Source organism: Chiloscyllium plagiosum, unplaced genomic scaffold (assembly GCF_037043375.1).
Source record: "Chiloscyllium plagiosum isolate Xiang-an unplaced genomic scaffold, Cpla_swu_hap1 HiC_scaffold_14, whole genome shotgun sequence".
Classification (NCBI taxonomy): Eukaryota; Metazoa; Chordata; class Chondrichthyes; order Orectolobiformes; family Hemiscylliidae; genus Chiloscyllium; species Chiloscyllium plagiosum.
Window position 1 is genome coordinate 72,746,036 of NW_028270152.1, and position 23,882 is coordinate 72,769,917.

At 41.5% G+C, this 23,882-nt stretch overlaps 1 protein-coding gene across 4 annotated transcripts in view; it reads right to left on the bottom strand.

Annotated features, from left to right (window-relative positions):
• dock3 (dedicator of cytokinesis 3) overlaps positions 1–23,882 on the bottom strand; it is a 980,202-nt gene that overhangs the window by 287,320 nt on the left and 669,000 nt on the right. For all 4 annotated transcript variants that reach the window (XM_043708482.2, XM_043708483.2, XM_043708484.2 and 1 more), the window contains exons 17-18: positions 17,332–17,438; positions 14,080–14,251 (exon numbers count right to left, since the gene is read on the bottom strand). In XM_043708482.2, the coding sequence (XP_043564417.1) occupies positions 14,080–14,251; positions 17,332–17,438 (279 nt within the window). The remainder of the gene's footprint in view (positions 1–14,079; positions 14,252–17,331; positions 17,439–23,882) is intronic.

Consider the following 23,882-nt stretch of genomic DNA (forward strand, 5'->3'; position numbering starts at 1 on the left):
AGGATTAAAAAGTAGGTCCTTGAAGGTAGCAATATCTGTTTTAATCCCAGTGCCACCAGCTAGTGAGAGTAGAAGTAGGAGGGTAGAGCAGATGAATGTGTGGCTGACGATCTAGTGCAGGGGAGAAGGATTCATATTTTCTGGATCATTGGAATCTCTTCTGGGGTGGAAGTGACCTGTACAAGGACGAATTGCATCTGAATAGGAAAGGAACTAATATACTGGTGGGGAGATTTGCTACAGTTGGTCAGGAGAATTTAAGTTATAAAGGGGGGACCAGAGAGATAATGAGGAAAGAGATCAGTCTGAGACTGGTGTAGTTGGGAAAAGGGGCAAGTCAAAAGAGAAGGCAGGGACAAAGCAAAAAATGAGGTTAAGACTGATAAATTAAACTGCATTTATTTCAGTCCAAGAGGCTTAAGAGGGAAGGCAGATGACCTCAGGGCATGATTGGAAACATGGGACTGGGATATCACAGCGATTACAAAGACGTGGTTCAGGGATGGACAGGAATGGCAGCTTAATGTTCCAGGATATAGATGCTATAGGAAAAATTGAAAGGGGGACAAGAGAGGACAGAGTGCTGTTATTGGTTAGGAATAACATTACAGCTATGCTTGGGGAGGATATTCCTGGGAATACGCCTAGGGAAATTATTTTGGTGGAACTGAGAAATAAGCGATGATCTCCTTATTGGGATTGTGTACAGACAACCCTCCCACCCCACCCCATCACCCCTCCCCCCCCCCAATAGTCAGTGGGAAATTAAGAAACAATTTTTTTAAGGGAATCTCAGTTATGTGTAGAGTATTTTAACTTACCAGACATAGACTGGGACTGACATAGTGTTAAGAGCTTGGATAGAGAGGAATTTATTAAATGTGTACAAGAAACTTTTCTGATTCAGTATGTGGGTGTTCCTATTAATAAGGTGCAGAACTTGACCTACTCTTGGGAATTAAGGCAGGGCAGGTAACTGAGGTGTCAGTGGGGGAGCACTTTGCGGCCAGTGAACATAATTGTGTTAGTTTTAAGTAGTGATGGAAAAGGATAGATTGGATCTAAAAGTTAAAGTTCTAAATTGGAGGAAGGCAAATTTTGATGGTATTAGGCAAGCACTTTCAAAAGTTGATTGGGGGCAGATATTTGCAGGTAAAGGGATGACTGGAAAATGGGAAGCCTTCAAAAATGAGGTTACGAGAGTCCAGAGAAAGTATGCTCCTGTTAGGGTGAAGGGCAATGCTGGGAGGTGTGGATAATGCTAGATGACTTGAGAAATTGAGGTTTTGGTCAAGAATAAGAAGGAAGCATATGTCAGGTATAGACAGCAGGGTTTGAGTGAATCCTTAGAAGAGTACAAAGGCAGTAGGAGTATACTTAAGAGGAAAATCAGAAGGGAAAAAAGGGGACATGAGATTGCTTTGGCAAGTAAGGTTAAGGAGAATCCAAAGGGATTCTAAAAATACATTGAGGACAAAAGAGTAACTAGGGGGAGAATAGAGCCCCTTAAAGATCAGCAAGGCCACCTGTGTGTGGAACTACAGGAGATAGGGGAAATACTAAATGGATATTTTGCATCAGTGTTCACTGTGGAGAAGGATATTGAAGATGGAGACCATGGGGAAATAAATAGCGACATCTTCAAAAATGTCCATATTACAGAGGTGGTGGTGCAGGACGTCTTAAAATGTATAGAAGTGGATAAGTCCCTGGGACCGGATCCGCTGTGCCCTAAACCTGTGTGAGAAGCTAGTGAAGTGATTGCTGGGCCCCTTGCCGAGATATTTGTAGCATTGGTAGCCACAGGCGAGTTGCCAGAAGACCGGAAGTTGGCTAATGTGGTGCTGCTATTTAAAAAAAGGTGGCAAGGAAAAACCAGGGAACTATAGTCCAGTGAGCCTGACATCAATGGTGGGCAAGTTGTTGAAGGGAATACTGAGGGATAGGATTTACATGTATTTGGAAAGGCAAGTACCGATTAGGGATAGTCAACACGGCTTTGTGCCCAGGAAACTGTGTCTCACTAATTTGAGTTTTTTTGAAGAGAGAACAAAGAGCATTGATGAGGGAAGAGCAAGGACATGATCCATATGGACTTTAGTAAGGCGTTTAACAAGGTTCCTCATGGTAGACTGGTTAGAAAGGTTAGATTACATGGAATACAGAGAGAAGTAGCCATTTGGATACAGAACTGGCTCGAAGGTAGATGACAGACAGTGGTGGTGAAGGGTTATTTCTCAGACTGGAGGCCTGTGACTGGCTGTGTGCCACAAAGACCAGTGCTGTGTCCACTGTTTTTCATCATTTATACAAATGATTTGGATGTGAACATAGGGGGTATGGTTAGTATGTTTCCAGGTGACACCAAAATTGGAGGTGTAGTGGACATTAAGGAAGATTACCTGAGAGTACAACAGGATCTTGATCAGATGGGCCAAAGGGCCAGGGAGAGGCAGATGGAGTTTAATTTAGATAAATGTGAGCTGCTGCATTTCAGAGCAAATTGGGGCAGGATTTCCTCACGTAAGGTTCTGGAGTGTGTTGCTGAACAAAGAGATGTTGGAGTGCAGATGCATAGTTCTTTGAATGTGGAGTCGCAGGTGGACAGGATAGTGAAGAAGGCATTTGGTATGCTTGCCTTTATTGGTTGTGCATTGAGGAAAAGAGTTGGGAGGTTATGTTGCAGCTGTACAGGGTATTGGTTTGGCCACTTTTAGAATACTGCATGCAGTTCTTGTCTCCCTGCTATAGGAAGGATGTTGTGAAACTTGAAAGGGCTCAGAAATGACTTACAAGGATGTTGCCAGGGTTGCAGGGTTTGAGCTATAGGGCGAGGCTGAATAAGGAGGGGCTGTTTTCCCTGGAGGGTCACAGGTTGAGGGGTGACCTTGTAGAGATTCATAAAATCATGAGGGGCATGGATAAGATAAATAGATAAGGTCTTTTCCTCAGGGTGGGGGAGTCTAAAACTAGAGGGCATAGGATTAAGGTGAGTGGGGAAAAAATTTAAAAGGGATAACCCTTTTAAAGGGTTCACAAGGAGGGTGGAGCATGCAAGGAATGAACTACCAGAGGAAGTGGTGGAGGCTGGCACAACTAAATTTAAAAGTTATCTGGATGAGTATATAAATAAGAAGATATCAGAGGGATACAGGCCAAATGTTGGCAAATGGGACTAGATTAATTTAAGATATTTGGTCAGCATAGACCAGTTGGACTGAAGGGTCTGTGTCTATGTTATACAGCTCTATGACTCGAAGTGTGGAGTCTGCTGGGTGGGGACGTGGGCCTTGGTGCATGGGCTCTGTATTGACGTTTTAAGGAAAACAACAAGGTAAATTCTCCTAATCACATCAATCATATTTCCCTCCTACCCTCTCCACATGGTTTGTCATGGTATCTCATGTCCTCCATCTCAGAGCACTTCATAGCCCCATGACAACGTGATGTCAACTCATAACAATCAACTGTGGTTATCTTTACATTAGAAGATAAATTACTTATCATGAATAGAGGGTAATCAATGAATTGAAGAAGACCAAGTTAAAAATCACATAACACCAGGTTAAAGTCCAACAGGTTTAATTAGAAGCATACTAACTTTCGGAGCGTCGCTCCTTCATCAGGTGGTAGTCCACTACCACCTGATGAAGGAGCGACGCTCCGAAAGCTAGTGTGCTTCCAATTAAACCATTGGACTTTAACCTGATATTGTGTGATTTTTAACTTTGTACACCCCAGTCCAACACCGGCATCTCCAAATCCGAAAGAAGACCAAGTAAGTTAAGGTAATTAATGTCGGCTGAGAAGAGGTACTGGAGAAACCGAAGGAACTAACATCTGATAAGTCCTGAGGAAATGATGGGCTACATGCTTGGGTTCTTAAAGAGGTATCTGCCATGATAGTGAATCCACGATTAGAGTTTTTCCAAAATTCCCCAGATCATAGAATCATCACAACAGATTGGAAGCGAACAAACGTAACACCAAGAAACCACAGGCCACCTGATAGCAGTCATCATAAAAATGTATGAATCTCTCATCAAGGTTGTATTAACAACATATTTCATAAATAATAGCATGATTAGGCTGGCTAGGCGGACCTCAAGGTTTTAGAATTAAGAATGAGATTGTGGAGTACATGGATGTGCTTGGTAAAACAGAGATAAGTCAGCATGGCTTTGTCAAAGGGAGGTCATGCCTGACAAATCTGTTAGAACTCTTTGATGAGATAATGAGCAAGTTAAACAAAGGACAGCCTGTGAACATGATCTATTTTGATTTCCAGAAAGCCTTTCACAAGGTGCTGCACAGGAGGCTGCGAATCAAGATAAGAACCATAGTGTTAGGGGCGAGGTAATGGATAGGGGATTGGCTGACCAACAGAAAGCAGAGAATGGGGATAAAGGGATCTTTTTCAGGATAGCCGCTGGTGACTAATGGAGTTTCGCAGAGGTCAGTATTGGGACCATAAATATTCGCTATATACACAAATGATCCGAACAAAGGAACTGAGGGCATTGTTAAGTTTGCAGATGACACAAAGATAGGTGGACGGATAGGCTATGTTGAGGAAGCAGAGACCACAGAAAGATTGGAACAGGCTTAGAGAGTGGCAGATGGAATACAACATTGGAAATTATGAGAAAGGTGTGAATGTGAGAAGAGTAGAGATGTAGATTATTTTCTAAATTCAAAGTTTGTGCGAAGATTTGTAGCTCGGCTGCTCGTTGTTGTGGTTCTGTTCGCCGAGCTGGAAGTTTTTGTTGCAAACGTTTCGTCTCCTGGCTAGGCGACATCATCAGTGCTTGGGAGCCTCCTGCGAAGCGCTTCTTTGATGTTTCCTCCGGTGTTTATAGTGGTCTGTCCCTGCCGCTTCCGGTTGTCAGTTTCAGCTGTCCGCTGTAGTGGTTGGTATATTGGGTCCAGGTCGATGTGTTGTTGATGGAGTTTGTGGATGAATGCCATGCCTCTAGGAATTCCCTGGCTGTTCTCTGTCTGGCTTGCCCTATGATAGTAGTGCTGTTCCAGTCGAATTCATGTTGCTTGTTGTCTGCGTGTGTGGCTACTAAGGATAGCTGGTCGTGTTGTTTCGTGGCTAGTTGATGTTCATGTATGCGGATTGTTGGGTATCGGGTCCTTCGTTCCACACTACCATACATCAGGAGCATCTCAGAACTGACAGCCAGACTACTGCGACCCCTAGGACTCATAACGGCACACAAACCAACAGCCACGCTCAGACAACAACTCACCAGAACGAAGGACCCGATACCCAACATGAGCAAAACTAATGTAGTGTACAAAATACCATGCAAGGACTGCACAAAACACTATATAGGACAAACAGGAAGACAGCTAACAATCCGCATACATGAACATCAACTATCCACGAAACGACACGACCAGCTATCCTTAGTAGCCACACACGCAGACAACAAGCAACATGAATTCGACTGGGACAACACTACTATCATAGGGCAAGCCAGACAGAGAACAGCCAGGGAATTCCTAGAGGCATGGCATTCATCCACAAACTCCATCAATAAACACATCGACCTGGACCCAATATACCAACCACTACAGCGGACAGCTGAAACTGACAACCGGAAGCGGCAGGAACAGACCACTATAAACACCAGAGGAAACATCAAAGAAGCGCTTCGCAGGAGGCTCCCAAGCACTGATGATGTCGCCTAGCCAGGGGACGAAACATTTGCAACAAAAATATTTTCTAAATGGAGAAGGCCTTGGAAAATCTGAGTCACAAAGGGACTTGCAAGTCCTAGTTCAGGATTAACATGCAGGTTAAAAAATTGGCAGTTAGGAAGGTAATGCATTGTTAGTATTCACTTCAACAGAGCAAGAAAACAAGAGCAGAGATGTACTACTGAGGTTGGACAAGGCACTGTTCATGCCTCATTTAGAATATTGAGAGCAATTTGGCTCCTGTATCTAAGGAAGGATGTTCTGGCCTTGCAGGTGTCTACGGGAGGTTCACAAGACTGATCTCAGGAATGAAGGGCTTGTCACATGAGGAGTGTTTGAGGACTCTGGGTCTGTACTCAATGGAATTTAGAAGGATGACGGGGCTCTCTCATTGATGTTTATAGCATACAGAGTTGTTTAGATAAAATGGACGTACAGAGATGTTACCATTAGTAGGAGAGACCAGAACCTGAGGGCAGAGCCTCAGAGTGAAGGTACAGTCCTTTAGAGTTGAGATGAGGAGGAATTTCTTCAGACAGAGGATGGTGAATCAGTGGAATTCATTGCTACAGAAGGCTGTTTGAGGCGAAATCAGTTAGTGCCTTTGAAACAGGCAGATTCTTGATTAGTAAAGGAATCATAGGACATAGAAAAGTACAGCACAGAACAGGTCCTTTGGCCCACGATGTTGTGCCGAGATTTAATCCTAATGTCAAATATAGTAACTTAACCTACTCACCCCTCAACTCACTGCTATCCATGTGCATGTCCTGCAGTTACTTAAATGTCCCCAATGACTCTGCTTCCACCACCACAGCTGGCAACGCATTCCACGCATTCACAACTTTTTGCGTAAAGAACCTACCTCTGACATCTCCTTTATACCTTTCTCCTAATATCTTCAAACTATGACTTCTCGTACCAGTCAATCCTGCCCTGGGGAAAGGTCTCTGACTATTGATTCTATCTATTCCTCGCATTATTTTGTACATCTCGATCTGGTCTCCTCTCTTTCTCCTTCTCTCCAGAGAGAAAAGTCCGAGCTTATTCAACCTTTCTTAATAAGGCAAGCCCTCCAGTCCAGACAGCATCCTGGTAAACCTTCTTTGCACCCTCTCCAAAGCCTCTGTATCTTTCCTATAGTGGGGCGACCAGAACTGGACACAATATTCCAAGTGTGGCCTCACCAGGGACTTGTAGAGCTGCAGCAAAACCTCGCAGCTCTTAAACTCGATCCCCCTGTTAATGAAAGCCAAAACACCATATGCTTTTTTAACAACCCTATCCACTTGGGTGGCAACTTTGAGGGATCTATGTACTTGCGCTCCCAGATCCCTCTGTTCCTCCACACTAGCAAGAATCCTGTCTTTAATCCTATATTCAGCATTCGAGTTCGACCTTCCAAAATGCATCACTTCGCATTTATCCAGGTTGCACTCCATCTGCCATTTCTCAGCCCAGCTCTGCATTCTGTCTATGTCGCGCTGCAGTCTGCAGTAGCCCTCTATACTATCAACGACACCTCCAACCTTAGTGTCATCTGCAAATTTACTAACCCACCCCTCAACCTCCTCATCCAAGTCATTTATAAAAACGACAAAGAACAGAGGCCCAAGAACAGAGCCCTGCGGGACGCCACTCAACACTGACCTCCAGGCAGAATACCTCCCATCTACTCTCTGCCTTCTGTCAGCCAGCCAATTCTGAATCCAGATAGCCAGATCTCCCTGTATCCCATGCTTCCTGACTTTATGAATGAGCCTACCATGGGGAACCTTATCAAATGCCTTGCTGAAGTCCACATACACCACATCCACTGCTCAACCATCGTCGACCTGTTCAAAGAACTCAATAAGATTTGTGAGGCATGACCTGCCCCTCACAAAGCCATGCTGACTGCCTTTAATCATGCTATGCTTTGCCAAATAGTCATAAATCCTATCCCTCAGAATTCTTTCCAAAACTTTGCTGACCACAGACGTAAGACTGACTGGTCTGTAATTGCCAGGGATTTCCCTATTACCCTTCTTGAAAAGAGGAACAACATTCGCTTCCTTCCAATCTTCCAGTACAACTCCTGTGAAGAGTGAGGTGGCAAATATTCTTGCCAGTGGCTTAGTAACCTCCTTTCTTGCTTCCCGGAGCAGCCTAGGATGAATCTGGTCTGCCCCTGGAGACTTATCAATCTTAATGTTTTCCAAAATGTCTAGCACATCAACTTCATCAATCTTGATCTGGTCAAGACTGTATCCCAGCTCCTCTCAGTTTTCATTGACAACAAGTTCCCTTTCCTGGGTGAAAACGAAAGCAAAAAACTGAAGAAGGCAGACCAATGCAGAACTTACGAAGTTAGTGGTAGAGCCCTGGGGAGTGTTATTGAACAAAGAAACCTACGGGTGCAGTGCATAGTTCCTTGAAAGTCAGGTCCCAGGTAGACAGGGTGGTGAAGAAAGCACTAGACCCTTGCCTCCATTGGCCAGTGCTTTGAATATAGCAGTTGGGGTGTCACGTTGTGGCTGTAGAGGACATTGGTGAGACTACTTTTAGAAAAATACTATGTACAATTCTGGTCGCCTATAGGAAGGGTGTTGTTAAACTTGAGAGGGTGCATAAAAGATTTACAAGGATGATGCCAGGACTGGAGAGTTTCAGCTATAGCAACAGGCTAGTGGGGAGTATTTCATCACACCTGACGTGTACCTTGTATATGATCGACAAGCTTTGGGTCGTCAGGAGGTGAGTTATTATATTATTTCTAGCCTCTGAACTGCTCTTGTAGCCACTATTTATGTGGCAAGACAGTTGAGTTTCCGGTCAGTAGCAACCCCCAGGATGTTGATAGCGGGTGCTTCAGTGATGGTAACACCACTGAATGTCAAGTGGCAGTGGTTAGATCACCTCTTACTGGAGCTGGTCATTGCCTAGCATTTGTGTGGTGCAAATGTTACTTGTGGAAGAGCTGAGTGGATAAATGAAGGCAGAGTCTACAGAGAAAGAGTGAGAGAGAGAGGGAGAGATAAAAGGTAGGCAGATGAAAGGATTATTGATAGTAGGCCAGGCCAGAAGAGAAGTTGAATAGAAGTGGAACAAGGAATGTTCCAAATACCCCACAATGACACAGTTGTAATTGGGGCTCATGTAGATAGCCATGGCCAAACCTTGTTCCAATCCTACTCTGGGTCCTCCCCAAAACTCTTCTTCTGGTATATTGATGATTTCATCATGCGCTGCTTCCTTCGCTTTTGGAACTTGAAAAAATTATCACCTTTGCTTCTAATTTCACTATCACCTAATCCATCTCTAATTTCTCCCTTCCCTTCCTCAACATCTGTTTCCATTGCTGGGAATAGGCTGGCCACCAATATTCATTACAAACCCATCAACTCCCACTGATACCTGAATTAAACATCCTCACACCCTACTTCCTGAAAGAATTCTATCCCATTATCCCAGTTTCTCCGTCCCTGTTGTATTTGTTCTGATCATGCCACCTTCTGCAGGACAGGCTTCGAAACCTCTATTTCTTTTCTTCAACCAAGGATCCTCTGCTACCATGGTCTATGGGGCCCTTAGCTATATCTGACCCATCTCACTCACTTCTGCCCTCACTCCTTCACTTCTCTCTCACAACAACAATAGTGTCTCCTTGGTTCTCACTTATCATCCCACCAGATTCTGCATTCAAAGGATAGTCAGCTACGGTTTTTATCACCACTAGTGGGATACCACAACCAGACACATACTCCCCTCCCCTCCTTTGTCAGAGTTCCAAAAGGACAGTTCCTTCAGGACTCACTCCTACTCCATGCGCAACATCTCCTCACATGCCACTTTCTTATGCGATCGCAGAAGGTGCAACACCTACCCATTTACCTTCTCCTTCCTCACTATCCAAGGCCTCAAACATTCCTGAAGCTGTGATTTACCATCTTTTAAATGAGTCTACTGCATTCGCTGTTCAGTCTGGTCTCCTCTACGGTAGCGCAGACTGGGTGACCGCTTTACTACACATATCTTCTGTCCATAAAAACGACTGTGCTTCCAGTTGTCTGCCACTAAAAGACATCATCATGTTCCCACACCAACATTTCCGTTGCAAGCCTGTTGCAGTGTTTCAGCAAGTTTCAGTGCAAAGTATAGCATTTCATTTTCTGCTTGAGGACCTTGGAGCCTCTGGGACTCAACATAGAGATCAATAACTTTAGAATCTAATTCCACCTTCCATGTTTTTCACCCGCGCCCAGACCCTCATTCTGTCCTGACATGGGTTGCTATAAGCACAACCAAACTACGCTTATCCACTCTCAGCCCTATTATCACATGACATGGGTTGCTTTAAGCACAGCCTGCCCATTCTCTCCTACTCTCAGCTCTCATTATTACTTATTCAACTTCTCTTCTGTCTGACCTACTACTAATATTCCCCACATCTGCTTACGTTTCATACCTCTCTAATTCTGGGCTCCATCTCCACTTATCCATTCACCTCTCCCCTGCATTATCCCAATCTCATCTTCAGTATAAATACTACATTTTCTTAGCTGCTGTCAGTCCTCATAAGTTACCAGACTTGAAATGATAATTCTGCTTTCTCTCCATGGATGCTGCTAAACATACAGAGTTTTGCTAGCAATTTCTGTTTTTGTATTACTTTGGTACATCTATGCTCTATGCCCTTCAAGCTCATGGCACTTCAGAAAAGATTCACTTGATTGATTCCAAAAATGAGGGGCTGTCTTATGAAGAGAGATTGAGAAGTTTAGGCCAGTACTCTCTGAAGCTTAGAAGAATGAGACGCGATCTAATTAGAGTCATAGATGTCCAGCACAGAAACAGACTTTTCGGTTCAACTCGTTCATGCTGACCAGGTATCCTAAATTAATCTAATCCCATTTGCCAGCACTTGGCTCATATCTCTCTATTCATACATCCATCCAGATGCCTGTTAAATGTTGTAATTGTACCAGTCTCCACCACTTCTTCTGGCAGCTCATTCCATATACGCATCACCCTTTGCATGAAAAGGTTGCTCCTTATGGGCTCTCCCTCCCAGGGAAAAGACCATGTCTATGTATCCTATCCATGCCCCTCATGATTTTATAAACCACTGTACAGTCACCCCTCAGCCTTTGACGTTTCAGGAAAAGCAGCCCCAGCCTATTCAGCCTCTCCCTATAGCTCAAACTCTCCAACCCTGGCAACATCATTGTAAATCTTTTCTGAACCCTTTCAAGTTTCACAACATCCTTCAGGAGACTGACCAGAAATGCACACAATATTCCAAAAGTGGCCTAACCAATGACATGTATAGCTGCAATATGACCTCCCAACTCCTCTACTCAATGCTTTGACCAATAAAAGGAAGAATACCAAATATCTTCTTCAATATTCTTTCTACCTGTAACTCAACTTCCAAGGAGTGGTATTTAAGGTCTTAAAGAGGATTGATAAAGTAGACATCAAGACGATGTTTCATGTGGGGCATCTAGAATGAGATGTCATAGTTTTAGGATAACGGGTAGCAAATTTTAAATATGAGAGGAAAAATTCTCTTGAAAGGGTTGTGAATCTGTGGAATTCACTACCCCAGAGTGTGGTGGATGCTGGGATATACAGTAAATTTTAATAAGGAGATCAACAGATTTTTAATTATTAAAGGGCTGAAGACTTATGGAGACTGGGCACGGAAGTGGAGTTGAAGCTGAGATGAGATCAGCATTTTAATTATTTTATGCCATTTTAATGATTTATGCATGTGGATCTAAAAGAGTCTTTGAACCTTCACTGTTTCCAGCTTTTGATGATATTGAAGTGAACTTTCCTTTTTAAGTTAATGTGGATAATTTCACATTTACCTACTTTGAAATCTACTAGGCCTAATTTTGACCATTCATAGAATACACTACTATTTCATTGTAATTTCACGCTACCTTCCACTGTGCTTATAATTCTGCTTATCTTTGTGTCATTGGCTAATTTGAATACATGACTTGCTATTCTATCATCAAAATAATTTTTAAAAATATGTTCTAATCAACAAGTTCAGCGATGTTTTTACACATCTCTGGAGCAGATGGGACACGACCATGACAGCACAAGAACCCTTCAAAGTCATTAATAAGTATAGTGAAGATGTGGAGCCACAATTCAATTCCTTGCAGGATGCTACTAATTTTTAGATGTCTTTTGTTATTTTAACATTTTTTTCGAATTAACTTTTTCGAATCAGATAGTACCCCCACTATATCAATTAAGAACACCTGCCCATTCACTCTATTCATTATATCTTTAATTATAAAGGGGATCATGAAGAATGGCTTTGGAAATCTTCTGAGTTTGGTCCACCTTTCCAAACTAAGTAAAGAATGCATTAATAAGGTTTTACTGTGAGCAATGCGAATAGCTGGCACTGTCTTGCACTCCTTGTAATCTTCCTCCATCTCCTTAAGATCATCCATGAAAAACCCATACCTTGTTGCTCCTGCAGGCTTAAATCAAGTTGCTGTCCAATGTTGTTTAGAACATAGTAACAAGATATCCACCCTGGCGGAGGTCTTTGGATATACATGAATATATTCAGCATGTTGGTATTAATCAAAATGTTCTTTGGCTTCATTTGTCATCTTTCCAACAGGTGTCAGCAGCTGAGTTTGAAGTGGGTAATCCATGCATCCTTGAGGCCACCATTTAAGTTTCCAGGTGCAAAGACATTGAGGAGACTGGTGATTGCAGTTTGAAAGCATCATGGCAAATCTCCAGAAATCTGCAAGTGTACCTTTTTGTGGTTGCAGCCTATGTGGACACTAGTGGGATGGAAGTCCAAGGGGTTTGCAAATTCTCCTGGTTAATACAGGGATGTGCAGATGTGTATTGTGAATTGTGCTCCACATATCTGGGAAGACAGCTAGAGGTGCAATCCTAAATGCCTACTCATTGTGACAAGCATTATTGCTACAAAAGTTCGTATTATTGCTGGCACTGACAAACAACTAGTCACCTGCCTTATCTATTTGTGGACTGCCAACTGAAACAAAATCTGGATGTGTTTCCAACAGACTCCTGGAATATTGAGAGGCAAATTTTGATCATGATGACAACTTCAACAGTCACCAATAATACGTGGCCATCAGGGTAGCAGGGAGTAGGGTTTCTTCAAATTCGCAGATGTGAGCAAATTCTAATGTGACAACCACATGTTCCACTATGTCAAGGAACAGCAGCATTTTCTGTTTCTTCTGCTTGAACACTTATGTTGTGTGTAGTGCCTTATGTGAGTTCCACCACTCTTTTGTTTCCCTCTCAACAGCAGGCTGCGGCTGTATTGGTCACATTGTATTCTTGTCCAAAGTCTCAGCTAACACAAAGAAGACACATCTTGTGGTACACCACAACATGATTTCAAAATGGAAAGTTAAAAACCATACAACATCAGGTTATAGTCCAATGTGTTTATCTGGAAGCAGTAGCTTTCAGAGCGCTGTTCCTTCATCAGATAGTTGTGGAGTATAAGATCGTAAGACACAGAATTTATATTACAGCACTACAGATCAGGAAGTGCTCAAACTCGATCAATATCCTGACAACAGTACCTAGATGAAGGCATAATTTGGAGGTGCCAGTGTTGAACTGGAATATACAAAGTTAAAAATCACACAACACTAGGTTATAGTCCAACAGGTTTGTTTGGAAGCACTAGTTTTGGGACTGCTGCTCCTTCACAACCACCTGATGAAGGCTCTGAAAGTACTTCCAAATAAACCTGTTAGGTGGAGGCTAACATCTATGTAGCAGTGTTCACCTTACTAAACCAGACCAGCACTTTCTACTGATCTTAAACCAACATTTGGGTAATATTTATTTTCAAATAGGGTTTTGCTGTTGTTACATCAACTTTGGTTAAACTATATTTAACTTCTTTTATTTGTAGTTTAGTATTTCAGTCTGCAGAGTCAACTATCCATTCCACATAGAAAGGTGATGATCAGAACCAATAGCAAACACAGGCAGCTTCTGTGTTTCTTTAGCCAGAACACAACATTATACCACACCATAAAAGTTATCAAACAATAGATATCTGAAACCTTATTTAAGCAAAGTCAAACATATTGGCCCTGAAATTCAGCCATATAACACTTGTGTATGATCATTTAATATGGTGGATCTAAATTGCAGTCTCTGGTACTCCGTCAGAAGGATAAGTCCATTAAGACCATGATAAAGATAGCAGACAAAAATCTGAGATGTTAAGCCTTCTTACACCAGCATCTAATAGGGGTTAGTACTGATTTGGATACCTGTAAGTGAGAAACAAGTAGTACCTAAACCAGCTTTGAAAACTTCAGAAGATAACATAAAGTAGTACAGCATTACCATTCTGTGTCAGTTTAGTGGATGAGAGTAGAGTTGAGATCCAAAAGAACTCCTTGGTACTTCGTTGAAATATGAGACTGGATGGAATATTGGCACAGCCACTGAAGTCTTCTTTACAGCAGGGAAGACCCAGGTACAGCCCATGGTTACTGAAAGTGCTATTTTCATCACACTGCAAAGTAAAATTCCAAGGTTAATTTTATTCTTTCTATAATTATTCTCCATCATTCATCTTATCATCCTCTCTACACTTCTCATTTCTGCAACTTCATCCTTTTGCTGAAAGACCATAACGTGACACAATCCATGGCTTTCACTATACCTCTCAGCTGACGGATTGGTAAGCCAAAGCTTTGGTAATCAATTTTATAATAACACAAACCATTATGTTGATAAGCTAATTGATCTCTTTTGAGATATGATATACGTTTCTAAAACAGAATGTAAATGATTATTCTTTTAAAGGTACAGTTCAACAAAAAAACAGTAAAAATATTGAATTGATCTTTATCACAAGTAGGATGTGATACCAAAGGGTGGAAGTGTTGTACAGAACCTGTTAGGGTGAAGGGCAAGGCTGGTAGGTGTAGAGAATGCTTGATGACTAGAGAATTTGAGGTTCTGGTCAGGAAAAAGAAGGATGTATAAGTCAGGTATAGACAGCAGGGAATCCCTAGAGGAGTATAAGGGCAGTGGAATCATGAGGGCAAAACATTTTCACTTTCATAATGGTGATGGTGCTTTGGTAAATAGGGTTAAAGAGAATCCAAAGGGTTTCTACAAATACATTGAGGACAAAAGAGTAACTAGGGAGAGAATAGGGCCCCTCAAAGATCAGCAAGGCCGCCTATATGTGGAACCACAGGAGATCGGTGAGATACTAAACGAGCATTTTGCATCAGTGTTTACTGGATATGGAAGATAGAGAACTTGAAGAACTTGAAGAAATGCATTTTAAGATGTCCAGCACTACCACCTCTTTAATCTGGACACTTTAAGATATCATCTTAAAGTGTGCAGATTAAAGAGGTGGTAGTGCTGGATGTCTTAAAATGCATAGATTATGAGACCAGTTCTGGTGTACCGTAGAGCCTTGTGGGAAGCTAGGGAAATGATTGCTGGGCACCTTGCTGAGATATTTATATCATTGATAGCCACAGGTGAGGTGCCGGAAGAATGGAGGTTGGCTAATGTGGTGCCACTATTTAAGAATGTTGGTAAGGAAAAGCCAGGGAACTACAGACAGGTAAGCCAGATATCAGTGGTGGGCAAGTTGTTGGAGGGAATCCTGAGGAACAGGAGTTACATGTATTTGGAAAGACCAAGGACTGATTAGGGATATTAAATATGGCTTTGTGTGTGGGAAATCATATCCCATTAACTTGAGGACTTTACCACAGCAGATATTATTGTAAATTACTTGGCCTATATGATGGTCTATCTTTTATGTTCAAGCTATTTTTCCTTCTTGCAGTCAAACTAATGTTCTTTGGCAAATGACAAGTGATTATGGCATGGATCTGCATAGCCCAAAGCTGAAAATTGATCACCACATCAGTTGACATGGCTGAATTTCAATGTGATAATGCTGGGTCAGATGCCTCTTCAGTCGAAGGGACCAGCATGGGGGACCATGCAGAAGTAACTGGATATGTAGCGTGTCGCATCTGGCTTCTATTGTGCTGTCTCCAGCAGTGACTCATTGAAATATGATGATTGTATCACTTATATAATGGTGCTGATACCATAATAGAGTTACAAATAGGGCATTACAGGACCGAACTCAATACATTTATTATACTGAGAGAATGCCCACAGAACAGTTCTCAAGCTTAACCTGTCACTTGCAAGTGCAGCATTTCTATTCCATCCTTCAGCCAATGTGCTACGGCAGGTTTCTGGTCAGTCTTTCAGGAAAATTTTCACTTTCATAATGGTGATAATTGCCATTATGTTTTCATGTAGAGAATTATAATGATCTTACAAATGCTTCCTGAAAGGATTATGGAAGCAAAACTAACAAAAACTGGCAAAACAAAATAGGAGAAATGCTTTGCATGAATGATTTACAGTTCTACAAAATTAAACTTGTTCTTTTAGAGAGGCAGTGCAAGCATGTTGGGTTGAATGGTCTCATTCTGTGCTGTGTTGGTAAATGTACTAAAGATATGCCACCTTGAAACCACTAACCTTATCCAAACCAGAATTTTGAGAGCTTTGCAATTAATTACATTTACTTATAGAATCTGCCATGCCAACAGCATGTTCTTGCTTCATTAAATATCTGCATTTACCAAATAAATCATTTTGTGGCAATTACAGCAGGTTCACATGCTTTCAAATTGATGAGTTCAAAATTGATTCTAACTATGTTTGTTTGAAAGCTGGCCACAATAAATTATTACCTATAGCAATTATAATAACCCACAGACAACAACTGTAGCATCACCAGGCTCCTCACACACAGCAGGAAAATCAAAGTGAATTGCATTTAAATTGAGAGGTGCAGAATGACATTGTAATGAAGGCCAGTGGCAAAGGGCTAAGAAGAATCTGATCTCTGCACACTAGAATATAAATCTGTCTATATTTCAACACATTACACGTCATTGGTTAAAACCAGAGAATGGTTGACTTTAGAATACTATTGCGGAACAGTAATGAGCAATGTGTTGATGCCTCTGTCAACCATTAGGGACTTTGGGCTCTGAACTAGAATATCACTGGGGAGGATCCTGAGAGTCTTAAATGGGGGGAATGTCTGTGCTAAAGACGATGACAGGGTGTGTCTTTTACCCCAGTATGTCTGATTCCAACTGATTGTTGGAGCTAGGAGGAGGCACTGACACCCATAACAGATTGCTGAATATTCTAGTTTACAGCCATTTGAAAGGACTGTTGAATGAGTTTGAATCTGAATTGTAGTAAGAATGGCTGTTGACAGGATACCACACTTAAACTAATGTGCAACATAAGATGAGAGGTTATGTCTAATGCAGGTCGTTCTGCTATAATGCACGCTTCATCAGCGTGAATTGGATATAACGTGATTGACGAATTGTAGATATTGTTTGGATAACGCAAACTTTCTACTGAACATGTATAGTGATTTTCTATTAATGATCTTCTACAGTACGATTTTCTATAGAAGTTTTCCATCGCGTGATCTTCTATAGCACGAGCTTGCAGAGGAACACAATTGTCGCGTCATAGCAGAACCACGTATAGGAAATCAAAGAGAACTGTAGTTACCTTGTAGACATACAGTTCATGGACGTCATCTGAGAGTGTTGTACCATCGTCACGCATCAGTGGTGTAAATGCAAAACCAAACAGCTTCTTTTCACCTTTATCTTTTGCTAAATAAAAATTGAATTTTGAAATTAGAACCGTAGATAAGAACAATTTTTAACATTATCTGTATTATAGAACATATAATTCCAAGTTTGTCCTGGTCAGTTTATAGTGATATAACCAAAACATATATAGTGGTGGCCCCAAACTTGAATTTGTAATGGCGAAGTTAATACTGCTTTCAGGTTTATCAAGTGAATTGGATAGCAACATCTAGCATACACGCATACACATTTAAACACACAAAACCAAATATGCTGTCAGGGATACCCTGCTTCTCCATAGATGTTCTCACTGATAAACTTGGCATTAAAAGAGATATATATGGATGAACTTAGAGTACTTGACCACTAATTCCTCATTAAATATGACAGAAAAGTTAGGGCTGGTAAATTCAGCAATGAGCGAACTTGAAATAATGTGTTCAGACATAATTATTGCCAAACAACTGTCTGATTTTAAAAGTATAACTTCTCAATGTTAGAATCATATAGTTTTTACGACAAGGAAAAAGTCCATTTGGCCTATTGTGTCCGTGCCAGTCATTAAGCATCTATATATTCTAAACCAATTTTCCAGCACTTGGCCCATAGACTTGGATGCTATGATGTTTCAAGTGCTTCTCTAATTACTTCTTAAATGTTGAGGGTTTCTGCCTTTGCCACCATTTTAGGTAGTGAGTTCCAGATACCCACTATCCTCTGGGTGAAAACATTTTTCCTCAAATGGCTTCTAAACATCCTCCTTCTTTTCTTAACAATGTGTCACAGGTTATTGATCCCTCTACTAAGGGGAAAAGTCTCTCCCAATTTAGCCTGTCTATACGCTCATAACTTTGTGCATCTCAGCCAAGTCAGCCCTCAACTTTCTCTACTCTGAGAAGAACAATCGCAACTCTTTACATAACTGTATCACTCCAGCCCAAGCAACATCTTTATGATTTTCCTCTGCATGCTCATTAGTGCAATCACATTCTTCCAATAGTGCAGTGACCAGAACTACACACAGTATTCTAGATATGGTCTAACAATTTATATACTTCCATTAAAATCTTGTTACTCTTGCATTCAATGCCTTGACCAATAAACACAAGTTTTCCATTTGCCTTTTAACCACCTTATCTAGCTGTCCTGTAACCAGGGTGGGAAGAGTCTTTGATTATGTTGATTACTTTCCCGAGGCAGTGGGAAGTGTAGACAGAGTTAATGGAAGGGAGGCTGGCATTCGTGATAGACCCGGCTGCATTATATCTACTATTCATCGTTCAGAAGTTAATTAGTATTGGAAATCTCTTCCTTAACCTAATCTGATTTTCCTAATCAGGACGTGATTTAAATCAAATTTCTTGCTTTAGACTCTACATGGCTCAGAAAGCTGACTGTTTGAAGAGCATCAGTGTTTCTTGCTATTCCCACAGATACCATAGGTCTCCTGTACCACAAGCAGAGAGGATATAATGAGGATACAAAAAGATATAGATTAACTGAGTGGCAAAGATATGGCAAATGTCTATTATTGGAAAATGTGTATGCTCTAAATTGCAAGAATAATAAAGAACTATATTTTCTAAATGGTGAGAGTAACACACATCTCTGAGATGCAAAGGGGTCTGGTCCTGGTGCATTCATTATAAAAGGTTAGTATTCAGATACAACAAGTAATTAAAAAATCCAATGTTGTCATTTATCACAAGGAGAATTGAATACAAAAGCAGAGAGATTGTGCTTCAATTATACACGCTATTGGCGAGATCATATTTGGAGTACTGCACATAGTATTGGTCATCTAATTAAGGAAGTAAATGTGTTGGAGGCAGTTCAATGAGGGTTTACAGACCAGTAGCTGGAAGAAAGAGAGAAGAGAGCGATAATGAGAGAGATTGAAAGTGAGTAATTGAGTGACTGACTAAGTGAGAGTATGGGTGTGGGTGTGTGCATCTCAAGATGAAAGGTTGGATAGGTTAGGCTTTTACCCAGTGGCATTAAGAGCATTAGGTGACTTGATTGAAGCATAAAAGATCCTGAAGGGTCTAGACAGTGTAGATGTGGAGATTATGCTACCTCTTACGGGAGAATTTTGAACTAGGGATCACGGTTTAAAAATAAGGGATCACCCATTTAAAACAATGATAAAGCTTTTTTTTCTCTGCCAGAGAGTTGTGAGGTTTTGGAACTCTATTCCTGAAAAGGTGGTGGAAGCAGCTGGTGGAATATTTTTAAGACTGAGATAGATAGATAGCAACAAGGGGGGAGAGTGAAAGATAATTAATCGTAGGTGGGGATGTGGATTTGAAGTTACAATCAAATCAGCTATGATCGTCTTGAATGGCATAGCAGGCACCAAGACTGATGGCCTGCTCCTGTTCTGAATTCATATGGCAATACAGTATTAGATGTAGATTCAAATTGGTCTCCTCTCCAAAGGCTGCATAAAAAATTTGTGAGCAACTGTCAGGAATGTCCATGTCAAGATCTATTCTGTTGGCTCTGACTACAAGTTCAGGGTATTGAAAACAATATTCTGCTGAGGGACAACAAGGTATCTCTCAAATTGTGATAGCATTTTTTTAACATTCACGATCAAACATTCTGTGTTGGGCAAGGGTATCACACACGACTCTGCAGTCAGAATTCACACATTTTGATTAAAAAGAATCTTTTGCATCTTCCTCCACTCTTTCTGACTTGCAGATATTGATTCAAAGAAGAACAAAGAACAGTACAGCACAGGAATAGGCCCTTTGTTCAACAAGCCTGCACTGACACACAACTAAATTAAAAACCTTTTTGCCTCTATGCGGCCCATATCCAACTATTCCCTGCCTATTCACGCATTTGTCAAGATGCCTTTTAAATGTTGCTATCGTATATGCTTCTACCATGTCCTCTAGCAGCACATTCCAGACACTTACTACCATCTGTATAAAAATAAATTGTCTCTCACATCTCTTTTAAATTTTCCCCTTTTACCTTAAACCTACATCCCCTAGTAATTAACATTTCTACTTTGGGGGAAAAAAGATTCCAACTATCCACTAACCATACCTCTTATAATTTTGTAAACTTTTATCAGGTCGCCCGTCAGCCTCCGACATTCTATTGAAAAATAAACCAAATGTGTCCAATTTCTTCTTAGAGCGAATATCCTCCAAACCAGGCAATTCCCTGGTAAACCTTTTCTGTACACTGTCACAAGAGGCGAGTCCACAATCAAATGCACCACTTTGTAAAACTTGAAACCACCCAAAGCTCTGCTGCCCATGTCCTAACTTACAATGCCCCACTTCCCATTATCCATATGGTTGCTGACTTTTATCGGCTCCTAGTTATGCAAATTGAAAATTCTCAATCCCACAGTCACCTCAGCCTAGTTTCTGTAATCTTCACTACCTTCCAAGGTGTTGTGTTAAGCCATGATCGATTCTTCCACTCAACTTTTCTCTTCCTGAAGAACCACTGCTGGATTTCCCAATCTATCCATGAAATAAGATCCCACACTCCTGGCTACATTCTCGTGAATCTTTACTGTAACCTCTCCAATACATTCACATCCATTTGAAAATGTGTATCCTAAACTGAGACAAAAACACTGTTTACAAAGGATTCATCAAATGTTCCTCACTTTTATTCTCTGTGCCTTAACTTATACAGTCCACATACTTCTAAAATCTCTTTCTCAACATGCCATCTTCAATGACTTGTGCAGGTATAGCATAAATCCTTCTGTATGCATCACTTCAGAAAAGATGTTTTCTGAATGATAGCATCAATCTTTTGTCAATAAAACCCATCTGTACAGTGAGTGCCAGACTAAGAAAACAAATGTAATATTTAACTCTACATTGTTTTGAACCATTTATTGTTGTGGGGATCAGTTAGCTCAGTTGGCTGTATGGCTGGTTTGTGATGCAGAGTGATGCCAACAGTATAGATTTAAGTCCTGCATTAGCTGTAGATACCTTGAAGGACTCTCCTTTTCAACCTCTTCCTCTGCCTGAGACATAGTGACCCACCATCAATTGTCTCTGATGACAGAGTAGTTCTCTGGTCTTGGAACACTATGTGATTTTACCTATTTTAGTTACAAATTATCAAAACATTTTGCCACAGTTTTTCTAAATATCAAAAATTCACATTTGCCAACATCAAATTGCCTCAGCATATCGTTTTTGTTTTCAGTGGTGAGCACGTTTTGAATTACTCGCACCACCCCTCCAGACTCTCTGTTCCTGCCCCCTCTCTAGAACTGTACCCTTCATTGTATCCTCTTATCAAAATGTATAATTTCACATTCCCTGCATTCAATTTCAGTATGTAGTGATTGTTACAAGGGCAGCCAGGTGGACCTCATAAAGTATCAGTTCTTTGATTGGGGTTGTTAATCTGGTCCAATCAGGGAGCCCTGGCTGACAGATATAAACAGGAGTGTACGTTAGGGCCCGGGTGTCCTTGGAGAAGGAGCACGCGGTGTCCACCAACACCCTGGAGGAGTTCAGGGAGAGGTGGGCGCCGCAGGGAGTGGAGTGCATCATTTCTCCCTCCAATTCTATTTTGATTTAGTCCCTACCCTCCCCTTCACTGTTTTGATTACACAGCACTGCCCTTTGATGTGAAGGGCAGTGTTTGTCACTGGCCACCCGGGTGTCTTCCTATCTTCCTGGTGGTGGAATTTGAATAAAGATTGGTGCACTTTGTGTCTTTCACAAGAAAAAAAAATATAAACAGGAGAAAAAAAGAAAACAGAAAAAAAAAATATAAACAGGAGTGTCAGTGGTCCTGTTCACTCAGCGCTAGCTCTGAGGAAGCTGGATTAGTGTCAAGGATTCTCCATGTGTAAATAAAGGGTGACTTGGTGACAGGATACCGGCCTCATCGAATCCTCTACAGTGTGGAAACAAGTGATTGGCCCAACAAGTCCACACTGACCGTCCTAAGAGTATCCCCCCCAGACCCATTCCTCAATCCTATTATTCTACACTTCCTTTGACTAATGCACCTAGTTTACACATCCCTGAAAACCATGGGCAATTTAGCATGGCCAATTCACCTAACCTGCACATCCTTTGGACTGTGGGAGAAAACCGGAGCACCCGGAGGAAACTGATGCAGACATGGGGAGAATGTGCAAACTTCACACAGTCGCCCAAAACTGGAATCAAACCCAGGTCCCTGGCGCTGTGAGGCAGAAGTGCTAACCACTGAGTCACCGTGCCGCCCATGTGGAATTACTTTATTTATATTAATACCACTTTTGTATAGTATGTAACACATGCAGATCTGCATACATTTGCATTCTGACAAAAGATTGCAATCTCAAATAAAATAGAATACTAAAATAGAAACCCCTACAGTGTGGAAGCAGGCCATTCAGCCCATCGAGTCCACACTGACCTTCTGTACAGTATCCCACCCAGACCCACCCTCTGCATGTAACCCTGCATTCCCCATGGCTGACCCACTTAGCCTGCACACTATAGGCAATTTAGCATGGCCAATCCATCTAACCTGCACATCTTTAGATTGTGGGAGGAAACCAGAACACCTAAGGGAAACCCATGCAGACATGGAGAAAATGTGCAAACTCCACACAGACAGTTGCCTGGGGTGAAATCAAACCCAGGTCCTTGGCACTGTGCCGTCTCAGCAATGGGACATTCTTAATCAACCTGTTCAAAGATTTTATGACACACTCATGACTTAAACTCAGTCCTTCTGACCTAAAGGACACTACTACTGCACCACAAGACACCTCCTATACCCAACTAAGTGTCTATGGACAGAGAAACTGTGGTGTCCCACAAGGATTAATGATGTGAATAATGGCATAGAAAAACATGTAGCAAAATTTACTCAAGACACAAAGTAGACAGCATTATAGACAGCATAGGTGACAGCATAAAAGGACGAACGGATATTGATAGACTTAAGTGAATGGGCAAAGTATGTCAGATGGTGTTCAATGTAAGCAAGCATGAGGTTATCCATTTTGGATTGAGAAAAAAATGATAGATCATGGCACTTCCTAGGTACAAAGTTAAATACAGTGGATGTTCAAAGATACTTGGGTGTTCAGGTGCAAAGATCTTTAAAATGTCAGAAAAAGATGAAGAAAATAATCAAGAAAGCTAATGGAATACTGGCCTTTATATTTAGAGGATTGGAGCACAAGGATACAAAACCTCATTTGGACTCCATTTGGAGAACAGGTCAGGCAGCCTCAGAGGAACAGGAGAGTTGACGTTTCGGGTATAAACACCTGAAACGTCGACTCTCCTTTTCCTCCGATGCTGCTTGATCTGCTGTGCTTTTCCAGCGCCACACCTTTTGACTCTGATCTCCAGCATCTGCAGTCCTCACTTTCTCCACGTGGAGAACTATAGCAGATCTGGACACCACACTTTAGGTCTTGGAGGTACAACATAGGTTAACAAAAATGATACTTTGACTTCA